A 19,301-nucleotide genomic window follows, 5' to 3' on the forward strand; every position below is an offset into this window, starting at 1 on the left:
AAATGCAAAGAGTCTATATATTTTTTTTATTCATAAAAAAATGAAAGCTATTTTAAAGATAATGAGAATTTGAAGGCTCAAATATAAAACAATATTTTAATTAAGAAATATTTTTGAGAACGTTAAAACGTGATCTTGGAAATAAATATGGCGACTTCGGAGTGACGAAACGTGGCTCATCGAAATGCAATACCTTACTACATATATCAGGTAATTTAACAACATTTCATCACTATTTAAAAAATGACTGAATTGGAAAAAACTACATGTATCTTTCAGTGGAAAAAAGTAAGTGCATTTTTGTTGAAGAACAGATATATATGGTTTAGCACTTTAACAAATTGCGTATTTGTAAACAAATCAAGCTCTTGAAATAATTTTATGAATGGAATATCAATTTATGAAAATTTAATTCATGAATTAAAGGTAAAGCAAATTAACTTGCTGAACATGATAGCATTAAAAAATTAATAAAGTTCGAATGAAAAAAATGATTTGACAATGTGGTAGAAAATGGAGAATAGACTATTGAATGGTATCAGGTTCGTTCGCGCCCAATACACTTTCACACCCTACATGTTCGCACCTCGCACATTCGCACCCAAGGTCCGTTCGCACTCTACACGTTCGCGCCCAATTTTAGTTCAAATTCCAGTTGAATAATTGGAAAATCATGATTGTTGTTATAAATTGCTTTGGTGTAAGTAAAACATTCCAAGATTTTTAATGAAAAACACAAAAGATAATTGTTTTTAACAGCTTGGTCCCTTTGATCTGAAACAATAAAATATAGCAATACACTATAATAGTATAAATAAATTTGGTGTATTTACTGTCTTCTGATTGGTTAAAAGAATTAGCTTTATTTTCAATGTTATCAATTTTTATGGCGACACGCCCATTCTAACGTTGTGTATTCATACGCAAACATCTGTGTACGTTGTTATTCGTATTAATATATACAGTGTTCACCCCAGGCCCGTGAAGGACCGCAGGCCCGCGATGTATATTTTTCTACCGTGGTGGTATCTGTCTTGCCGCGATGTATAATTTTTCACCGTGGTGCTAAAATTTTCGGTAAAAAAAATCATAAATCGGTAAACCTTTCTGTGGGGTATTGAAAATTTCAGATGAAAATTGACCAGTTCAAACCAGTTCAATCCAGTTCTGACAACGAAGATTGTTTACACCACCTGATCTATTTACCTTTTGAGGTTAACCTTGACGATTGGATTTAATCGATGTACATGATTCTTGTGTTTTAATTAATTAAGAGATCATAACTTAATGATCACAGACTTATGAGACTTTTGAGGGACAAGCAGACATTTGTTTATTAACTCTTACTTCTGCCTTTGGTCAAATATTATTTGCGTATTTAAATTTAAAACGTGACTTACTTTCCCTGATTCAGCTTATTACAAAAATGTGCTCCTAAAATATTATCCATCGTTTAAAATGGAAATAAAGTATGGAAATAAAGATATAGGAAGATGTGGTGTGAGTGCCAATGAGACAACTCTCCATCCAAATAACAATTTATAAAAGTAAACCATTACAGGTCAATGAACTGCCTTCAACACGGAGCCTTGGCTCACACTCAACAATAAGCTATAAAGGGCCCTAAAATTACTAATGTAAAACCATTCAAAAGAGAAAACTAATGGACTAATTTATATAAAAAACGAGAAACACGTTTAAATTACATAAACAAACGACAACTACTGGGCCAAAAATAAAATATTGTTTGTTTCCCCTCCCTCAACCAACCCGGTAAAATCGCTGTGACTCGAAAATTTTTATTGGCCATCCTTGTCCATAATTTTTTTTTTTGCTACATCATGTACATGTATGTTGGTTTTTGGCGATATCTTCCCGATGCTGTAGTAAACGTGTGTTGGTTTTTTGTTATACCTTTCCGATGCTGTAGTCAACAAGCGTTTTAAATCAAGGCATTTTGCATTGAAGTGTCTATATGATTCGGAATCGAGGAAAACAAACATAATGCCTTGCCACACGATTTGTGTTGTGTGCAAGGGTGATATTTGAAAATCAAAAATCTGAAGCATCTTTCAACCCACTGAGTGTACCTTGATTGACATTGTCTTTTACCTCTGTTCCTGTTTAAGGGCATACGATACAGTTTTGAACCTGTATTTACAAGTTGATGAAAATTTGCATATAGGCTATTTTTTACCTGATTAAATCAAATATGTCATAAAAAATATACCTTCATGTGCTACTTTTTGAGTAAAATAAGGTCGAAATTTTGTATATTTGCTCAAAATTCAGATTTGTGTCCGTATTTTCTTTTTCGAAAGATAGACATAACTTTTTTGTTTTAAAAGATAAACACAAAATGGTTTTTGTTAAATAATTGATAATTTCTGTATTTTATAAGTATCATTAAAAATTATGCAATTTTTATTCCGAAATAACTCTATATTTATCAAATGTTCATGAATAGAGGAAAAAACGTCATTTTTTGCTGCATGTTTATCAAAATTTAAAAAATTGCGCTATTTACGGTTTTATAAAATTTGGGTCACATAATCTCCTTGCAAAATGAAACAAACTGCTGTTTTAAAAAATAGGGGTCCATGCACTCGTTTTCAAATTAATTCAGTTTGAATAATAAAAATCAGTCGAAAAATGCATCTTTTCCCGATATGTCAGAGTTTGACGTCGCGAAAATAACATTTTACTTTAGCAACGTCATTACCTTCACTGTAACTGTATCGTATGCCCTTAAAGCATAAAATCTTTGAGTAAAAATGGTCTGAATCGTGCTTTGAAATCAATCTATTTTGCCTGCGACTTCGAACAGGTTGGGCACAAGTCAGAAAATGTTTGATACGTACGTGAATGCCCTGCTTTCAGGGAACTTCCCTGATTATTGGTGTAAACAAGACCAGTTTAAATGAAATGTGTTTTTATTTTTCAATTTATGGCATGAAATTTACAAAAGGGCACGTTTTCAATATAACTTACATCAGGTGAATTTGTAAATACTCAAAGTATTCTAGGAACAACAAAACATGAATAAGTTTTAATTCCCAAGTCATTAAGCTATCTTTTTGTTATAAATCTCATAATTGATGATCAAAGAATGAATTGGTGAACACAGGAATTGTTGTGAGTTATGCATCAAATTAGACTTGAAATAAGCTTGATTTTTGACTAATTAAACACTTGCTTTCATCTAAAAACATTGTTATCGCATGAAGAATGTGTGCTTTTGTAGATTTCATACCATAAAATGAATAGGAAAAAAGGAGGTCCCTGTATACTGTTTTTAACACCAGAAAACGGGTGTACACTGAATACAGGGAATATCCCACTTTTCTTGACTTATCTTACCAAATTCAATATAGAAAAATTATATCAAGATGAAAGTAATTATTGGCAACTGCATCAATTCACATTCAACAAATGAACAATAAGAAAAAAAAACATATTGTATAATCTGTTACAAAAGACCTTAGCATGATATTAAATTCTATCATTTTTTACAGGATGCACATTGTATTTTATAAAACCAAGAGGACATTTGTATGACTGTTACTATTATCCATTTGTTGGAATGGATGAGGAAGCATTAAGGGGTTTAAACCCTGTATCTGATCCACAACTACAGAGGAGGGTAAGAATTGTAAACATCTTATGGTTTATAATGTTTACAGAAATGTACATGATGTATAATTTTGAACTTTATGTACAATGTATATGTTTTTTTGCATAATATCAACAGATTTTTCGTATTGTTTTCTCAGTAAATCTAATGAAATCCTTTTACAAAAGTCATATTTCAATAGCAAGGACTCTGGATCATTTACAGGGCAACTTGTTTACACTGCATTAAATAAAGAAATAGTTAAATGGTTAACAAGTGTCTTTTCTAGCAGTACCAGTTATCCTGACGATTTATGTACTGAAAAAACAGAAACAGAAATAAGAGTCAAAATGGCAGTTTTTAAAGCTTTATTTGTTTAATACATTTGATTATCACAGGCATTGCAGTACTTTGAACAATTAAAGTCTTTGGAAAGTGGATGGAAGTTGTGTGCAGAAGCATTCGTTAATGGATCTTATCATGGGTAAGGCTGATTGTCAATATATTCCTATTCCTATATGTCTATCAAGTACTAGAATATAACATACCATATATAATATATGGAGTAGTGGTATTAGTGTCAAGTACTAGAATATAACATACCATATATAATATATAGAGTAGTGGTATTAGTGTCAAGTACTAGAATATAACATACCATATATAGTATATGGAGTAGTGGTATAAGGGTCAAGTACTAGAATATAACATACCATATATACAGTGGTCTCGCTAGCCCAAAATAGAAGGGCGCCGCGCCCTGGGTGCCCTCAGCCGCGCCCTGGGTGCCTTTATCCGCGCCCTTCTGCCCTGACGTCTTTTTCCAAAATTATCTTGTGCCGTTTTTTTAAAATTTTGTTTCATCGATTTCTGATCTCCAAGTTAATTACATATATGACACCTGTGTGATTGCCCCCAGGTTAATCATGTCATTACAATCAATTACAATGATAAAGACTTCAAAGGTGTTTTAATAACTAGGTAATTTAATTAGGACAATGTATCTTTTTGTCATACTTTTGATGAATATGTCAGGGAGAGTGTTTAGCTTGGGTCGGCATTTTCGATCTCCAAGTCACAATGGAAGAGCGTACATAAATGAAGACTTTCATGACTTTAGAATTGAATTTAAGTCATCAAAATAAAACTATGGCTTTACAGAAATGCCTTCCATCTCAAGTTGTTAGCGACAAGCACAGTTTTTAATTAACCCAAACGTGGTGGAAATTGATTTTGGAGTTACTTCCCCTGTTTTAGCTTATTACAAATTTGTGCTCTAAAAATATTATCTAGTATCAAAAATAGGAATAAATTACCAATTGAATATATAATAACATAATAATGTTACCTTAAAGATATTAACTGTCTTTGAACATATTAAAAAATATATATTGCAATTTCTACTTGATAATTATACTTTTAGCAATCCATGTTCTAAACATTCTTAAATTAGTAATGCTCTCAGTTTCAAATCAAATGATGTATTAAAAGCTATAATTCCTATGTAGATAACAAAAAAAAAACCCCACATATTCTTTGATAATGGGTAGAGTGAAGTTAAACTGTAAAAACATAATATGTTGATGAAGATGTACTATATCATTCATAACTACACAAACAATGAAATAAAGACTATAGTTGAAAAGCATCTTTATTTAAAAAAAACAACATATACAGTAAAAAAAAAAAAAGAGATTCGTTAACTCGTGATACACACAGAAACGTAGACAAAAAAATGAGCAGTGCCTTTTCTTTTCATAAAAAGTGCCCTGCCCTCCACTGGCACCCTGCCCCTTTTGATTTCTAGCTAGAGCACTGTATATAGTATATGGAGTAGTGGTATTAGTGTCAAGAGACAACTATCCTCCAGAGACCAAATGACAATGAGCAAAAGGTGACATATCTAAAAAGTAAAATGTTCTAAACAAGAAAACTACGTCAAACCTAATGTGCAAAACAAACGATTAAAAAAATGTTATACAGAAAGTTGAGTAACAAACAACAACAAATGTGTGACATTGAAGTTAGCGTAGTTATTTCTGTTTGAACATATTGTTATTTTATGCTGAATATATAAAAAAGATAACATGATACTAGAGTGATTTCCTTTTGAAAAAATTATGAAATGTTGTATGATATGCAGCGTCTTGAATTTAAGTTTAGCATTGATTGTATTTTGATTTATTTGTATTCTATACTATTACTTATTTTTCAGGAATGATCATGTGAAGTTTTTTTGCTTACAAGTGATCGAGAACTATCTGAAAACAGGATACAGCCAGGCTAACCTTGATGACCATCAGAATATTAAGTCTTTTATTGCTAGATGTCTACAGTTACAGGTACGTGATTTTTTTTTTATATCTTTCAACAATAAAAAAAAGTTTGAAAAGGATCATGTTTCATTATGTCAAATTATCACATTATTTAGATATTATATTTACCTTTTGACTTTGGTGTCGAATTAAAATGAGGTAGACTGTCAAAAGATTTTTCAAAGAATAAAATATTGAATTTGATAATTATAAACGTTATGTTATTTGTTTTAGGGATCTGAAGGCACTCAAGACAGAAGTTTCATCAGGAACAAGATAGGTCAGATTATCTCCCTTGCCTTTGTTCAGGATTACCCTCACAGGTGGCCATCTTTCTTTACAGACTTGTTACAGACAGTATCACCAAACCACCATTCAATAGATATTTACCTGAGAGTTCTACTGGCCATAGACAGTGATGTGGTAGACAGAGAGATTGTACACACAGCAGAGGTAATTTCATGCAGTAGATTTTCAATATTTACGCTTTAATTCAGTGTAGACATTTTTGCTATCAACAGATGCATTGAAGCAAAGGAAAGATTTGTCTCTACCTGTACTAGGTTATTGAAAATTAATCTTTTAAATGGTGCATTGAACCAAAGATTAATTTAAGGATTCTAAAAAAATGGATTCTAATTTTTAGGATTAATAAAAGGATTCTTTTATGAAGGCAGAAAATTGAATTTAACAAAACTATATTTATGTGCGTTGTAAATTTTGTTGTTAACAAAAGGTGAATTTATTCTTACTGTTCTAATTACATAGGACAGTTTTGCCTTAATCAAGTTTAATTATGTCCTTTTTGTCGAGCCTGCAACTTTTGTTGCAGAAAGCTCGACATAGGGGTAGTGATCCGGCGGCGGCTACGGCGTCGGTGTTAGCTAACTTCTTAAAAGGTTTATATTTTAGAAGATGAAAGACCTGGATGCTTCATACTTTGTATATAGATGCCTCATGTTACGAAGTTTCCGTCAGTCACATGTCCAATGTCCTTAACCTCATTTTCATGGTTCAGTGACCACTTGAAAAAAAAGTTCAGAATTTTTGTAATGTTGAATTCTCTCTTATTATAAGTAATAGGATAACTATATTTGGTATGTGCGTACCTTGCAAGGTCCTCATGCCCATCAGACAGTTTTCACTTGACCTCGACCATTTCATGGATCAGGGAACAAGGTTAAGTTTTGGTGGTCAAGTCCATATCTCAGATACTATAAGAAATAGGGCTAGTATATTTGGTGTATGGAAGGACTGGAAGGTGTGCATGTCCAACTGGCAGGTGTAATCTGACCTTGACCTCATTTTCATGGTTCAGTGGTTATAGTTAAGTTTTTGTGTTTTGGTCTGTTTTTCTCATACTTTATGCAATAGGTCTACTATATTTGTTGTATGGAATGATTGTAAGGTGTACATGTCTAGCGGGCAGATGTCATCTGACCTTGACCTCATTTTCATGGTTCAGTGGTCAAAGTTAAGTTTTTAAGTTTTGGTCTTTTTATCTAATATTTTATGCCAAAGGTCAACTATATTTAGTGTATTGAAATATATTATGATCTATATGTCAGTCCCGCAGGTTTTATTTGACCATGACCCCAATTGCACGGTTCATTGCACAGTGTTAAGTTTTTGTGTTTTGGTCTATTTTTCTAAACTATAAGTAGTAGGTCAACTATATTTGTTGTATGAAGCTTTGTTAGCTGTACATATCTGCCTGGCATGGTTCATCTGACCTTGACCTCATTTTTATGGTTCATTGGTCTTTGTTTAGCTATCTTGGTTAATGTTAAGTTTATGTGACAGTTGTAATAAAGCTTTATACTTAGGACTATCAACATAATATCAATGATTAGTAAAGAAGGAGAGACATTTCAGTGTGTGCACTCTTGTTTCTCTATTTTTAGGAGTTTCAGAGAAATACATTGATCAAGGATGCCATGCGAGAACAAGCTAATGGACAATTAGCAGGGACATGGTATGAAATTTTAGTAAGTATTTTGTTTCTTCATGTCTTATAGAAGTTAGATCTATATAGTTTAAAATAATATTTAGTTGGTAATCTAATTTTAATTTTTAAACCAAGGTTGAAAAATAAGTGGATGATGTGTTTAATTATATTGTTTGCCATTCTGTATTTCAGACAACTTATGAGACATCCAACCCAGAAGTTGTTTGTATGTGTTTAGACGTCATTGGGAAGTTTATATCGTGGATTGACATTAATCTGATTGCCAATGACAAATTTGTGACTGTTCTGTTAAACTTCATGACCTTGACCTTGATAAGAGAGAGTGCTTGTGATTGTATAACAGACATTCTGAACAAAGGAATGGATCCAATCGTTAAAACAAAGCTGGTGGAGTCTTTTACTAATGTACTTGAGGAGAGAGGAATCCTAAATCCAGTAGAGGTAGGTTTATCATAATAGTATTTTTAATAAAACTAGATATTTGCAGCAGTGTTATAAATGGTGGGTGGTTGACAGAAATTCAGTTGTGCAACCAAATATAGAAATGCATTAACAAATTTTGTGTAAAAGACAGATCATTGAATTACATTGTAGCATGGCAATAACACTGTCTAGTTGCTTAATCTAAAATGATGAAAGTACTTGTTATTTAAAATAAAGAGATTACTTTACGATTTTGAAGCATCTTTTTCTGGATTTTACTGCATAAGTAACTCTCAAACATCAAGCGATGCACAAATAATTAAAAAATTTGTGGAGCTACATCATATGAACTTATTGAAATTTTGAAAGTAAAATCAGTATTAGAAGAGAAAGTGCTTTCTTGAAATGTTAGCCATCACAGCAGGTATTGATTTTAAAGTCCTTTTATTTTTAGGATGAAGAAGGTGATTTTCTTGCCAAATTATCAAAGCTGGTAAATGCAATTGGTGTGAACTTAATACTGGCCTGGCAGAAGTAAGTTTAAGACCTATTTATTTGGTACATGCTTCAGCTTAAATGTTTTTGAAGTCAATGTAAACATTTTAAAACATATAGGTGAATATGAACATTTTTTACATACAGAAACAAATTTTAGGTCAAAGGGTAAAAATGTTTATCATTTTAGGAGGGATGTAAAATCTGGTGTATTGATGAAATAATGTTAAGTGCAAAAACAAATTTAATTGAAAAAACAGTTTCATGGTGAAACATGTTTAATGCAGTGTTTATTATATAAACATGGAAAATATTTGACATAATTGTTTATGCATTATCAAACTGCTTTGAATTAGGTTGTTGAAAACAGAGGACAAGGAAAACACTGAAGCAACCTTACAGGCCTTAGAGAGTAAGGTGCCATTGATGTTTCGCTTTCTTAGTGACGAGGATGATGATGTTTCTGGTGCTGTAGCTCAATTCTCACAGGAATATATTGCCTTGTTAAAACAAATGAAACCACTCAGCCAGAAACAGAGAGAAAATATGGAGGTAGGCTTGTTATAAATTAAAAGAGAAACTGGGGAATCCTAGATTTAATTGCAATATTAATTATACCAATAGCAGTGTTTCAAATAAACACAGAAAAAAAACTTTAAAATAAAGAGATGGAAAAATCTTGCTGTATTTTTTGCCCCATTGCTTGAAGAATTTGTTTTGGGGCATTTCTGAAGAAAAAAGTGCATGCGAGTTTAATGATGTACAGTTATCATTTGTCCATTAAAGATATAGTCTCATACATTTTTAATCAATGCATTATTGTACAGATTTCAGAGTGTTTGTTTCAAAACTGGTTGTATTGTCCAGATTTGACCTTTATTTTTTATGCCTTGACACTAAATGTCCAAGACATTTAGATTTACCCATGTCACTCATTGTTCTTCTGAAATCCATCTTTAACTTGTGTGGTTTTGGCCATTGGAATTTCGCAGCAGGTAGGAATATACATGTTGTCTTCATACATTTTTTGAACAAAAAGGTTCTGATAGAAATTCAGGAATTGAAATATGAGTTTAAATAACCTACTTTCTTATGTGAAGAAAAATCATTTTATTTTACTTTATTTATTTCCTCAAAGTAGCAGTGAGTGTAATGTCTAAAAACAAGAACTCATTTCTGTGAATACATTGTAAACAGATAATTTTAACCAAGTTTATGTGTGTTGCATTATTTAGAAACTTCAAATACTGAATTTGAGAGGATTATAACTGAATCTATTTATGATAGATAAATATACAAAATATATATGTTAGATTGATATTTCACAGTGTATGATAAATGGAATTCTGTATTCAATTGCGTTCCACAAATACAGTCTCTATTAAATGTACTTTTTTTTGTGGATTTGGTGGACCTTTATACCCTTGGTAATGATTGCCACCTGTACAGTGATTGAACATCTTTAAGTGTCAGATATAGATTGTAACCAATATTTACTTGAAAAAATGATGAACAAAAGTTGGTATAAGTTTAAAAAATGGTACTGCAGTATTGTGATTTCAATAGCAAATATATAGGACAGCTAAATTGTTAACTGGGAAATGTATTGCATTCTGATTTATTAAAGAAATGTCATGAAGATGATTTTCCAGCTTTTAACCTTAAGCACAGAATTTTAACTTAATTAAAACAGTTATTACAAGTGTTTCTGACTTTTATGAGGCCAGTGTTAACATGGTTATTACACAATAATAATTTTTATTATAGATGTCTACGATTTCCTGTAACCCAGGATGTTGTGACATCAATGAATTGGTAGAAGTGCCAGTTTGGAATACCTTTGGAGCCCTGTCTCAAATGCGAGATGGGCCACATTGCTTTGGAATTCACAAATCTTTTGATAATGATCAAAGTGACATAGGTGCCTGCAACAACGTACATGATTTAGTAGTTTCAAACGACTCTGATCATAATAACAGACACCAAACTCATTGCTGTATATCTTCAAGTGAAAATAATCAGGCAGTTTTATTTGAAAAGGAGAAATGGTATTTTTCTACACCAATGAATATGGCAATAGATAACAACAGTTATACGATTGTAGAAAAATCCACTGAGACAAACACAAACAATGACAGTGGTATTTGCCTTGTAAATGAGAATTTATTACCTGTAAAATCTACTGTACCAGATACCATCTCAGAATGTACTTTACAAGAAACAGAATGGAAGAGTCAAATTAAAGGTTTAGAGAGACAACTGTATGATAAACAGTGTGAGTTGGAAGACAAAAACAAGAGATTTTCAGACTATATTTTGAGATTAGAAAAGAAGTTAGCAGAAAGGGATGGACAGATATCAGAATTAAAGGATACAATTGTAACCCTTGAAGAATATGAAGAGTTGCCCAAGTGTGGAGTAAGAAGTTCACATGCCTTAGATGGTTTTCAACACCTCTGGGAAAAATTTAAGCCACACTCCAAACAGTCCAGTGAAAGATATTTTGGGAAGGACCCTTCTGGCAAGGATGATGCTAAGAAATGTGAGAAGAACATGAAAAAGGTTGTTGTTCAACCCATTTCTAAGGAAAAGACATGGATATCTATAACAAAAAATGTTGTCAGTTCCTACCAAGGGGATTTATACCCTGATCAACTTTATAGTAACTGAATTGCTATCATGGAAACTTTAAATCCTTGTAGGAGTTTTTAAATAGATTTTTATCAGAACTAGACATGATTTCTTTTTCCATGAAAAAAATCTAAAGAAAAAAGTATGATAAGGCGACTTTTGATCTCTTTGAATTATGACAAAAAAAACAAAAAACAATTCTATCACTTGATAATTATGAGTAAAATATTTTTTTTTGTGTTAGGCTTTTGCTCATATCTTGTTTTGCTAAAAACTAAGTAATCTTTTGTAATTTCATAGGTTAAAATCTTGTCATACCTTTCCCATCATCGCTGTTTACTTTGAGGATATTCTAGACTTTCAATGTTGACAGATTGTATGATTTATTATTTCATGTATTTTAATATTTTGCATGATTTGTTTAGAATTCACCTGTTATGAGATGTATAGCACCAGTAGCTTAAAGATATGAGTTTACATGTACAAGAAAGAGTTGTTCTGAAAAAGAACTGTGTTCCTTCCTTACCATTGTTACAAATATGGTTCAGTCTGTGGTTAATTTTTTTTATAACATCGATAACTTTGTCAAACCTTCATCATGTTCATAGATTTTAGAATTTTGTGTAACTTTGACAGAAGCTTTTTTTATGATAAAAAAAAGCATTTGCCGAAAATTTTTAAATTTTCCCCAATTAAAAAGGGGCATAACTCAAGCTCTATAAAAGTAAATGACTAAATGCTCAAATTTAAACTCTGAATGTTGTGGTTCTTAGCATTGTGTATAAGTTTCATAAATTTGCATGAGGCGAACTTAAGTGGAGTGAGGAAACGAAAAATTAGTAATTTTCCAAGTTATAAATGTCAAACCGGTAACTCTAGAATGGTAAGTGACTCACTGACCAAATTTGAACTCTGTAAGTTTTGGTTCTGAGGTTTCACAAGATTTGGATGAGTATAACTTAAGATAGAGTATGGAAATGAAATGAAGAGGGAAGGACAGAAGAACTGACTGTCATTGAAGGTAACACATAATGCCCCTTTTATCTATAGGCAAGAACATTAAAATTCTGCTTGAATAATATCTACAAAAGTAAGAGACTTAATAAAAAAAACTTGTATATTGGATTATCCCTTCCAGTCTTTGTTATTCTTACTTCAACATTTGCAATACTATAAAAAAAAATTACATTCAGAAGTGTCAACAGTTTTTTCTTCACAAATACAAGTTTCAGTATGTTTATTTTTTATGCCCACCTACTGCCTATGATAGTAGAGAGGCATTATTTTTTCTGGTCCGCATCTGTTTCCTGCTTCAGGTTAAAGTTTTTGGTCAAGGTAGTTTTTGATGAAGTTGAATTCCAATCAACCTGAAACTTGGTACACATATTCCCTATGATATGATCTTTCTCATTTTGATACCAAATTAGAGTTTTGACCCCAATTTCACTGTACTGCGGAAAACAGAAAATGATAGTGCAAGTGGGGCATTTGTGTACTATGGACAGGTTCTTGTTGTTAAATGTTCAGGTTAAAGTTTTTGGTTTGGATAAGATAGTTTTTTGATGAAATTGAAGTCCAATGAACTTAAAGTTTTTGGATCAGATAGTTTTTTGATAAAGTTGAAGTCCAATGAACTTGAAACTTAGTATGCATGTGCCCTATGATATGATATTTTGAATTTTATTGCTAAATTAGAAATTAGACCCCAATTTCACGGTCATTGAATATAGAAAATGAAAGTGTACTATGGACATATTCTTGTTATTTTTGAGAAGGTTTATGATGTAGTAGTTTAATATTGTGGATGGACACCAGTTCTAGTCGTCTACAATTTTTATGCCCCACCTACTATAGTAGAGGGGCATTATGTTTTCTGGTCTGTGCGTCTGTTCGTCTGTCCGTCCGTTCGTCCGTCTGTCACGCTTCAGGTTAAAGTTTTTGGTCAAGGTAGTTTTTGATGAAGTTTAAGTCCAATCGACTTCAAACTTGGTACACATGTTCTCTATGATATGATCTTTCTAATTTTAATGCCAAATTAGAGATATTACTCCAATTTCACGGTCCAATGAACATAGAAAATGATAGTGCGAGTGGGGCATTCGTGTACTGAGGACACATTCTTGTTGATATATGTTTCATGTGATAAGACATTTATCAAAAAAATGGTATAAGGTGTTTTTGGTTGCATACTACATTTCAACCCTGAAACGCATGGTTTCAAGTTTATTTGTTTATAACTTTTGATTCCACAGTTTTGTTTTCTCTTGAAGTAAACATGTGATGACTAGATCCCACTCTAAAGGACTAATGTATTTCCTTTAAACCAAAAGCTAGAGCAGGGATTCACCATATAGGTATTGGTCTTCAGGCTACAATGGTGTTATTGGTGTCAGCAATTGTTTAGTTGTCTTCTCAAGTTAGTTTGACAGGAACTACGTGTGATAGATCAATAAAGTTACATAGCTATCAGTACATATCAATTTGACAACAATGTTGAGGTCCTGCCCCCTAGGAAATGGTCCAGTGACTTTGAATTTTTTAGCAATTTTCAATGATAAGTTTTCTGCTTCAGTTAGCAAATGGTTAGTTTAATAAGAACTGCATATGATATTTTCTTTGATATTCCATTACCAGTACTTTTAGTACATATTAGTTTTAGCTTTATTGACCTTGAAGCCTTGCCCCTGTTATAGTTCAGTGACTTTCAATTTTTTACCAATTTTCAATATGAAGTTTTCTTCTTAAGTTAAGACATTGATATTTCTATAAAGTAACTTTACTGTCTGTACAGCTCAGCCCACTAGTTCATGGTCCATTGACTTAGAACTAATTAGCAATGCTACTGTCTTTCAGATTGACTTTTTCTGATTTTATGACCACAGGGAAAAAAATTCTCTGTGTCATCAGTTTATATAAACTACTACACATTGAAAAATAGTGACTATATGTGTCCATACACTTTTTTTGGGTTAATTTCAGTATAGTTAATGCTTCAACTCCGAATGTTTTACTTTATTCATGATTTTGTTATGTCAGATTATTGCAAGTTTTTATATTGTATATTTACTTTACAAACTATAAATGTATATATTGCATTATGTAAGACATTTTAATAAAAAAAAATATCACAAATATGTTTTTTGTTGTTTGTATTTTTAATAGTAATGTTATGATTACTATTATTGAAACATGGTCATTACAGATGGATAGCAATAAAAGTTTGTCCATGTATATCATTATAAACTAGTGATTACAGATTTTGTCTTTTGTTCATTGAACATGAGACAAGTTTTTCAACTTGGAGTTCAGTAACTCACTGATTGAAAATTTATTTACAGAGAAATTTATATCTGTTTTGTAATTATGTATTTATCCAGTTTGCTTTTCTTTTTTTCAGGGACTGTTGTACATAGTTATTAAAAAGATGACCTATGATGAGTCTTATGATTTTGAGCATGAGGTAAGTAAAGTTACAGCTAAACTACTAAAGTGTATACTCATTTCATAGAAAATAAAAATGGGTTTAGAAATGTTAGTTGAGCACTGTATCTTTTTAAGAAATAGGAAAAATGATATGATGACACTTAGAAGAACATATAGTCTGTAAAATTTAGTTTTTGACTTTTTATTTACACACTAGTTGCTGCATTAGATCATTTTAGTTGTTGATGGTTTAGCTATTCCTGACCCCTTACTATACACCTAATAGCTATTTATTCCATTCCGGATAAGTTCTAAAATTACACAACTTTTTCATCCAGTTGAAGCTATCTGGAAGCCTGTTTAAACAACTCACCGTACATGATACTTTTTAATGAGACCTGTTTAAACTACCATAAATACATGTACTTCAATCAAAATATTTTTTTACTTCAATTTTAATTTCGAAAAAAGTGGATCATACTCTATTAAAGTTTCTCGATGATCGCTTTGTAAAGTTTTTCCTCCCTCAGCTCACTACTGATGACCTCTATTTTTGGTGGCATGACCCAAACAGGAAGTTGTATAAATGACTGTTTTTCCCGGATTGGACTAAATAGTGATAAGGTGTATTGTTTTTCATTCAGACACTGGATATGAAAAAAGAGCATAGAAAATAACCTGCATTTGTTTTACTAGAATTAATTTTAATGTAAAAAAAAAATCAAATGTTCATATATTTTTCAGGGAGAAGAAGAAGCCATGTTTCAGGAGTACAGGAAACAACTGAAGACTATTTTTAACAATTTAGCTGCTTTAGTAAGTTTATTCAACCTATAGTTTGTTTGTCAGTCTTTGAAATGCTTAATGTAAAAGCAGGATTCAAAACAATTTTATAAGTATACAATATCTTTTTTGTTTTATATTTTTTATTTAAGAATAAAACAGTTGTAAAAACAAGATTAATTTAGACAATCAGAGGTTAAAATTGTGACAATTTTTATTTAAAGCATGAGGTATGTCAAAAACAAAAAAATCAGATATATTAAAATATTTATCCCTGAAATCTTGAATATTTGTTCCTGTTTCTAAAAATGGAAACGAAAAAAAAAAAAATACAATTTTGTTTTATTTCAGGATGCTCAGCTAATAATAGTAACAGTTCACAACATTTTGACACAGACTTTACCTAACTGGGAAAGAGTGGACCAGTTAGAGACGGAATTAGCCATAAGTCTGTTGTATCAACTAGGAGAAGCATTGCCGGTAAATACTCAACAGAAAACAAGTTTTATTTCTTGACAAATAATGATCCAAGTTTTGTACATCAAATTGTGTTACAAGTTTTGTACATCAAATTGTGTTACAAGTTTTGTACATCAAATTGTGTTACAATTCCATTGACAGACTTTTACGAAGAATTGAATGAGCCCTTGAACTATGAAAATTTGATACTTTGACTCTTTTTCTGTGTAATGCCTTCAGAATTAGAGCTGATTTTATTGTTCTTTAGAGGGAAAAAAAAGACTTAAAGATAAAGTTTATGTTCTGTTTCAGTTGACTTGTCTTTTCATGATTAGGCTGCAAATAGGGGCGGGGCATCCATGTGACAATAACACATCTAGTTTTAAATGATTTTAAATTTTGACTTACATAATCAGATAGAAATACTGGTGCCTGAATTTCCTTGCAACATTGAGAACAGTATGACAGTAAATTGTTTTGATATTGAAAAATTGAAAATATTATTGAAAATCATGTGGTTGACCAGGTTTGATTAAGTGTCCATACTTATATTGATATGGACTCCTAACATGGTGGAAGGCTCAAAAACGTTAATCAATAACCATACATTTATTCATTGCTCTTTTTAATTACAGGAAAAAGAAAATGACAACAGAAATTTTATTTTGCAGGCTACACAAGGCCAACATTTCAGTGGGGATCTAACAAAGGCATCTGTTTTACAGGAAATGATGAGACTGGTAAGGATTATTTGAAAATTTTAATTGGCCCATAAATAAAAACATTTATTCTTTTCTCAAGTTATGAAATAATATCTTGTAAGTGTAGAAACTGTATGAGAAAATGATCAATTTTTTTTTTCATATTGTGCATATGAGAACCACCATTTGAAATGATATAGAAGAGTTAGCATATGAATAAACAAAATGGACAGCCATGTTTTAGCATATAACATATTTTGTGTAATAATTAATTCGCCTATTCAGAATCTAATGCATTCTGGGTAATATTTCGAAAGCGAACACAAAAACATTGTGATTGGTTTGTAACATGATTAACAATAGAAATTCAACCAATGACGTAACATTATTTTCATTTTGGTGTACGAACAATGTTATTACCCATAGTCCTTTAGATTCGGAAAAGGCGAATTGATTATATGTTTTTGCCTTATGTTTCTTATGATAATTGTTGAAAATGTAAGTTTTATTTATTTTCAGTTGATAACAAGCCGTGTGAGTTGCCAGGGTCACATGTCTGTCATGTTACAGTTCTTTGAGACAGTAGTGAGATATGACAAGTTCTTTAGTGTAGAACCACAACACATTCCTGATGTACTAGTATGTATTCCTTAAAACAGATTGATAAGTTTGATTTATGAGTCTACATTATAGTTGAAAAGGTCTTTTACATGTGCAATGAAAAAGTGATCTTTAGACCTGGGGCAAAAATATTGGATGTGTGTCAATACCTATTTCTTCATGTCGGCCAAATAATTCAGTTTCATTTACTTTGAAAAACTATGAATATTAATGTTCAAAGAAACACTTTCCAATCAAATATGTTTTTACATACTTTTGTTCTTGAATGTATAAAAATAACAATATTTGATCTTTTTTAAAACACTGAAATTGTTGTGTAGTTTTGGTTCTCATGAATGTCGTGTATATTTTTGTATTGTTAATTATTTATTTTATATGAAGTTAAAATATTGCTTTCCTATTTATGACAGATGGCTTTTACTGATGAAAGAGGATTTCGACATCGATCAGCTCAAGTGAGAAGTCGAGCATCATATTTGTTTTCAAGATTTGTTAAAGGTGTGAGGTAAGCTGGCCTGTAATTCATAAATGTGTGTGCAGTAGCAATATACCATCAGTAATGATTTTTGGTTTATTGAAGATATATGGCTGATTATAAATTCTGTTTTCTTATGTTAAACTTGGGTCTTATTTGTGAAAGAAAACTATCAGTCTGACTGTTGTTTTTTCTAGTGAAATAAAGAAGAATGCCTTTAATAAATTAGCAAGAAATATGTTAACAGAACAATCAGAAATTCTGTGTCTCCTCAAAAATGAAATGAAAATGTTATATTTTGCAGGTCTCATATCCATAACTATGTTGAGGAGATTTTACAGAGAATTCAAGATCTACTGGTACTAAATACACCAGACAATGGGTACCAGCATCTTTTGTCATCTGATGATCAGTTGTTTCTTTATGAAACTGCTGGAAGCTTGATTGTTTGCAGTAATCTTCCAAGTGAGGTAAAACATTATTGGGTTTTATTATGAATATTTCCAGTGTACAGTTTTGGGGCAGAATAAAGAAAATTAACTTCTCCCCCACACATCTTGCCAGGGACCTCATCCTCAACTATGGGATGGATTTTCATGAAATTTCACACCACACCATTTGATCATTTACATGAAAATATTTTTTGATTAATTCTTAAAGGGGAGATAATTGAACTTATTAATTTACAGGATTCATTATTTGGCTTTTTTTAAGCATATAACATTGTGCAAGGTAAATTCTTCACCATTAACCATCTGATTTATGTAAGTGAATCATCTGACATAGGTTACAAACCAAATAAAGATTGAAATACAAATTAAAAATCGAAAAAAATGTTATTCACAATTTACTTTTGACTTTATTACCTGGCTAATGGATTTTAATAAAACTTCAAATAAGAATAGTACAACAATAACAGATGTGCATGATAAAATAATTAGTGTCCTGCATTTTGAAGCAGATACAATTAGAATTGTGTACCAACTTACTCTCATGAATTCTGGTATAAAAAATGGAAGTACTTTATGTCTGCATGAAAAAAGTAACCAAAATCTGTGTGAAAATGATATTTCAGTCATTTAACGATGTTCAGTTTAAGTTTTTTCTAAAGATATTTTTATGTTCTCATCTTATCTCTATGTTTATATTTTCTAGAAAAAGCAGACTTTGATGAAAAATCTGTTATCACCTATAGCAACAAAATTTGAAAGTTTATTAACCAAACTAGTAGCAGAAACTAATCAAGAAAAACAACTTGCTTATGCTCAAAGTATCAACACTGCCACTGCTCTTGCAAGGTATGTATAAATGTGCCAAACTTACCATGCCTTTATACTTTTGTTTAAGAACTTGGCTTTTCCAAAAACGATCATGGTAGAGGGGTGGGAGGCAC

General features: G+C 31.4%; 1 protein-coding gene across 2 annotated transcripts in view; it reads left to right on the top strand.

The window, feature by feature from the left end:
* The first annotated feature begins 114 nt into the window (after positions 1-114).
* The window catches only part of LOC139512506 (exportin-T-like), a 30,845-nt gene continuing 11,658 nt past the window's right edge, over positions 115-19,301 (top strand). The window contains exons 1-17 of one of the 2 annotated variants that reach the window (XM_071300155.1): positions 115-210; positions 3,516-3,643; positions 4,012-4,097; positions 5,829-5,955; positions 6,163-6,381; positions 7,833-7,916; positions 8,069-8,338; positions 8,775-8,854; positions 9,172-9,367; positions 14,844-14,906; positions 15,614-15,685; positions 16,004-16,132; positions 16,747-16,851; positions 17,332-17,451; positions 17,844-17,938; positions 18,213-18,378; positions 19,064-19,206. In XM_071300155.1, coding sequence (XP_071156256.1) covers positions 3,584-3,643; positions 4,012-4,097; positions 5,829-5,955; positions 6,163-6,381; positions 7,833-7,916; positions 8,069-8,338; positions 8,775-8,854; positions 9,172-9,367; positions 14,844-14,906; positions 15,614-15,685; positions 16,004-16,132; positions 16,747-16,851; positions 17,332-17,451; positions 17,844-17,938; positions 18,213-18,378; positions 19,064-19,206 — 2,015 coding nt within the window. In that variant the 5' untranslated portion in view covers positions 115-210; positions 3,516-3,583. The remainder of the gene's footprint in view (positions 211-3,515; positions 3,644-4,011; positions 4,098-5,828; positions 5,956-6,162; positions 6,382-7,832; positions 7,917-8,068; positions 8,339-8,774; positions 8,855-9,171; positions 9,368-14,843; positions 14,907-15,613; positions 15,686-16,003; positions 16,133-16,746; positions 16,852-17,331; positions 17,452-17,843; positions 17,939-18,212; positions 18,379-19,063; positions 19,207-19,301) is intronic. The other variant, XM_071300165.1, reaches the window with a different exon arrangement.

The sequence above is a fragment of the Mytilus edulis genome, chromosome 1 (assembly GCF_963676685.1).
Source record: "Mytilus edulis chromosome 1, xbMytEdul2.2, whole genome shotgun sequence".
NCBI lineage: Eukaryota > Metazoa > Mollusca > Bivalvia > Mytilida > Mytilidae > Mytilus > Mytilus edulis.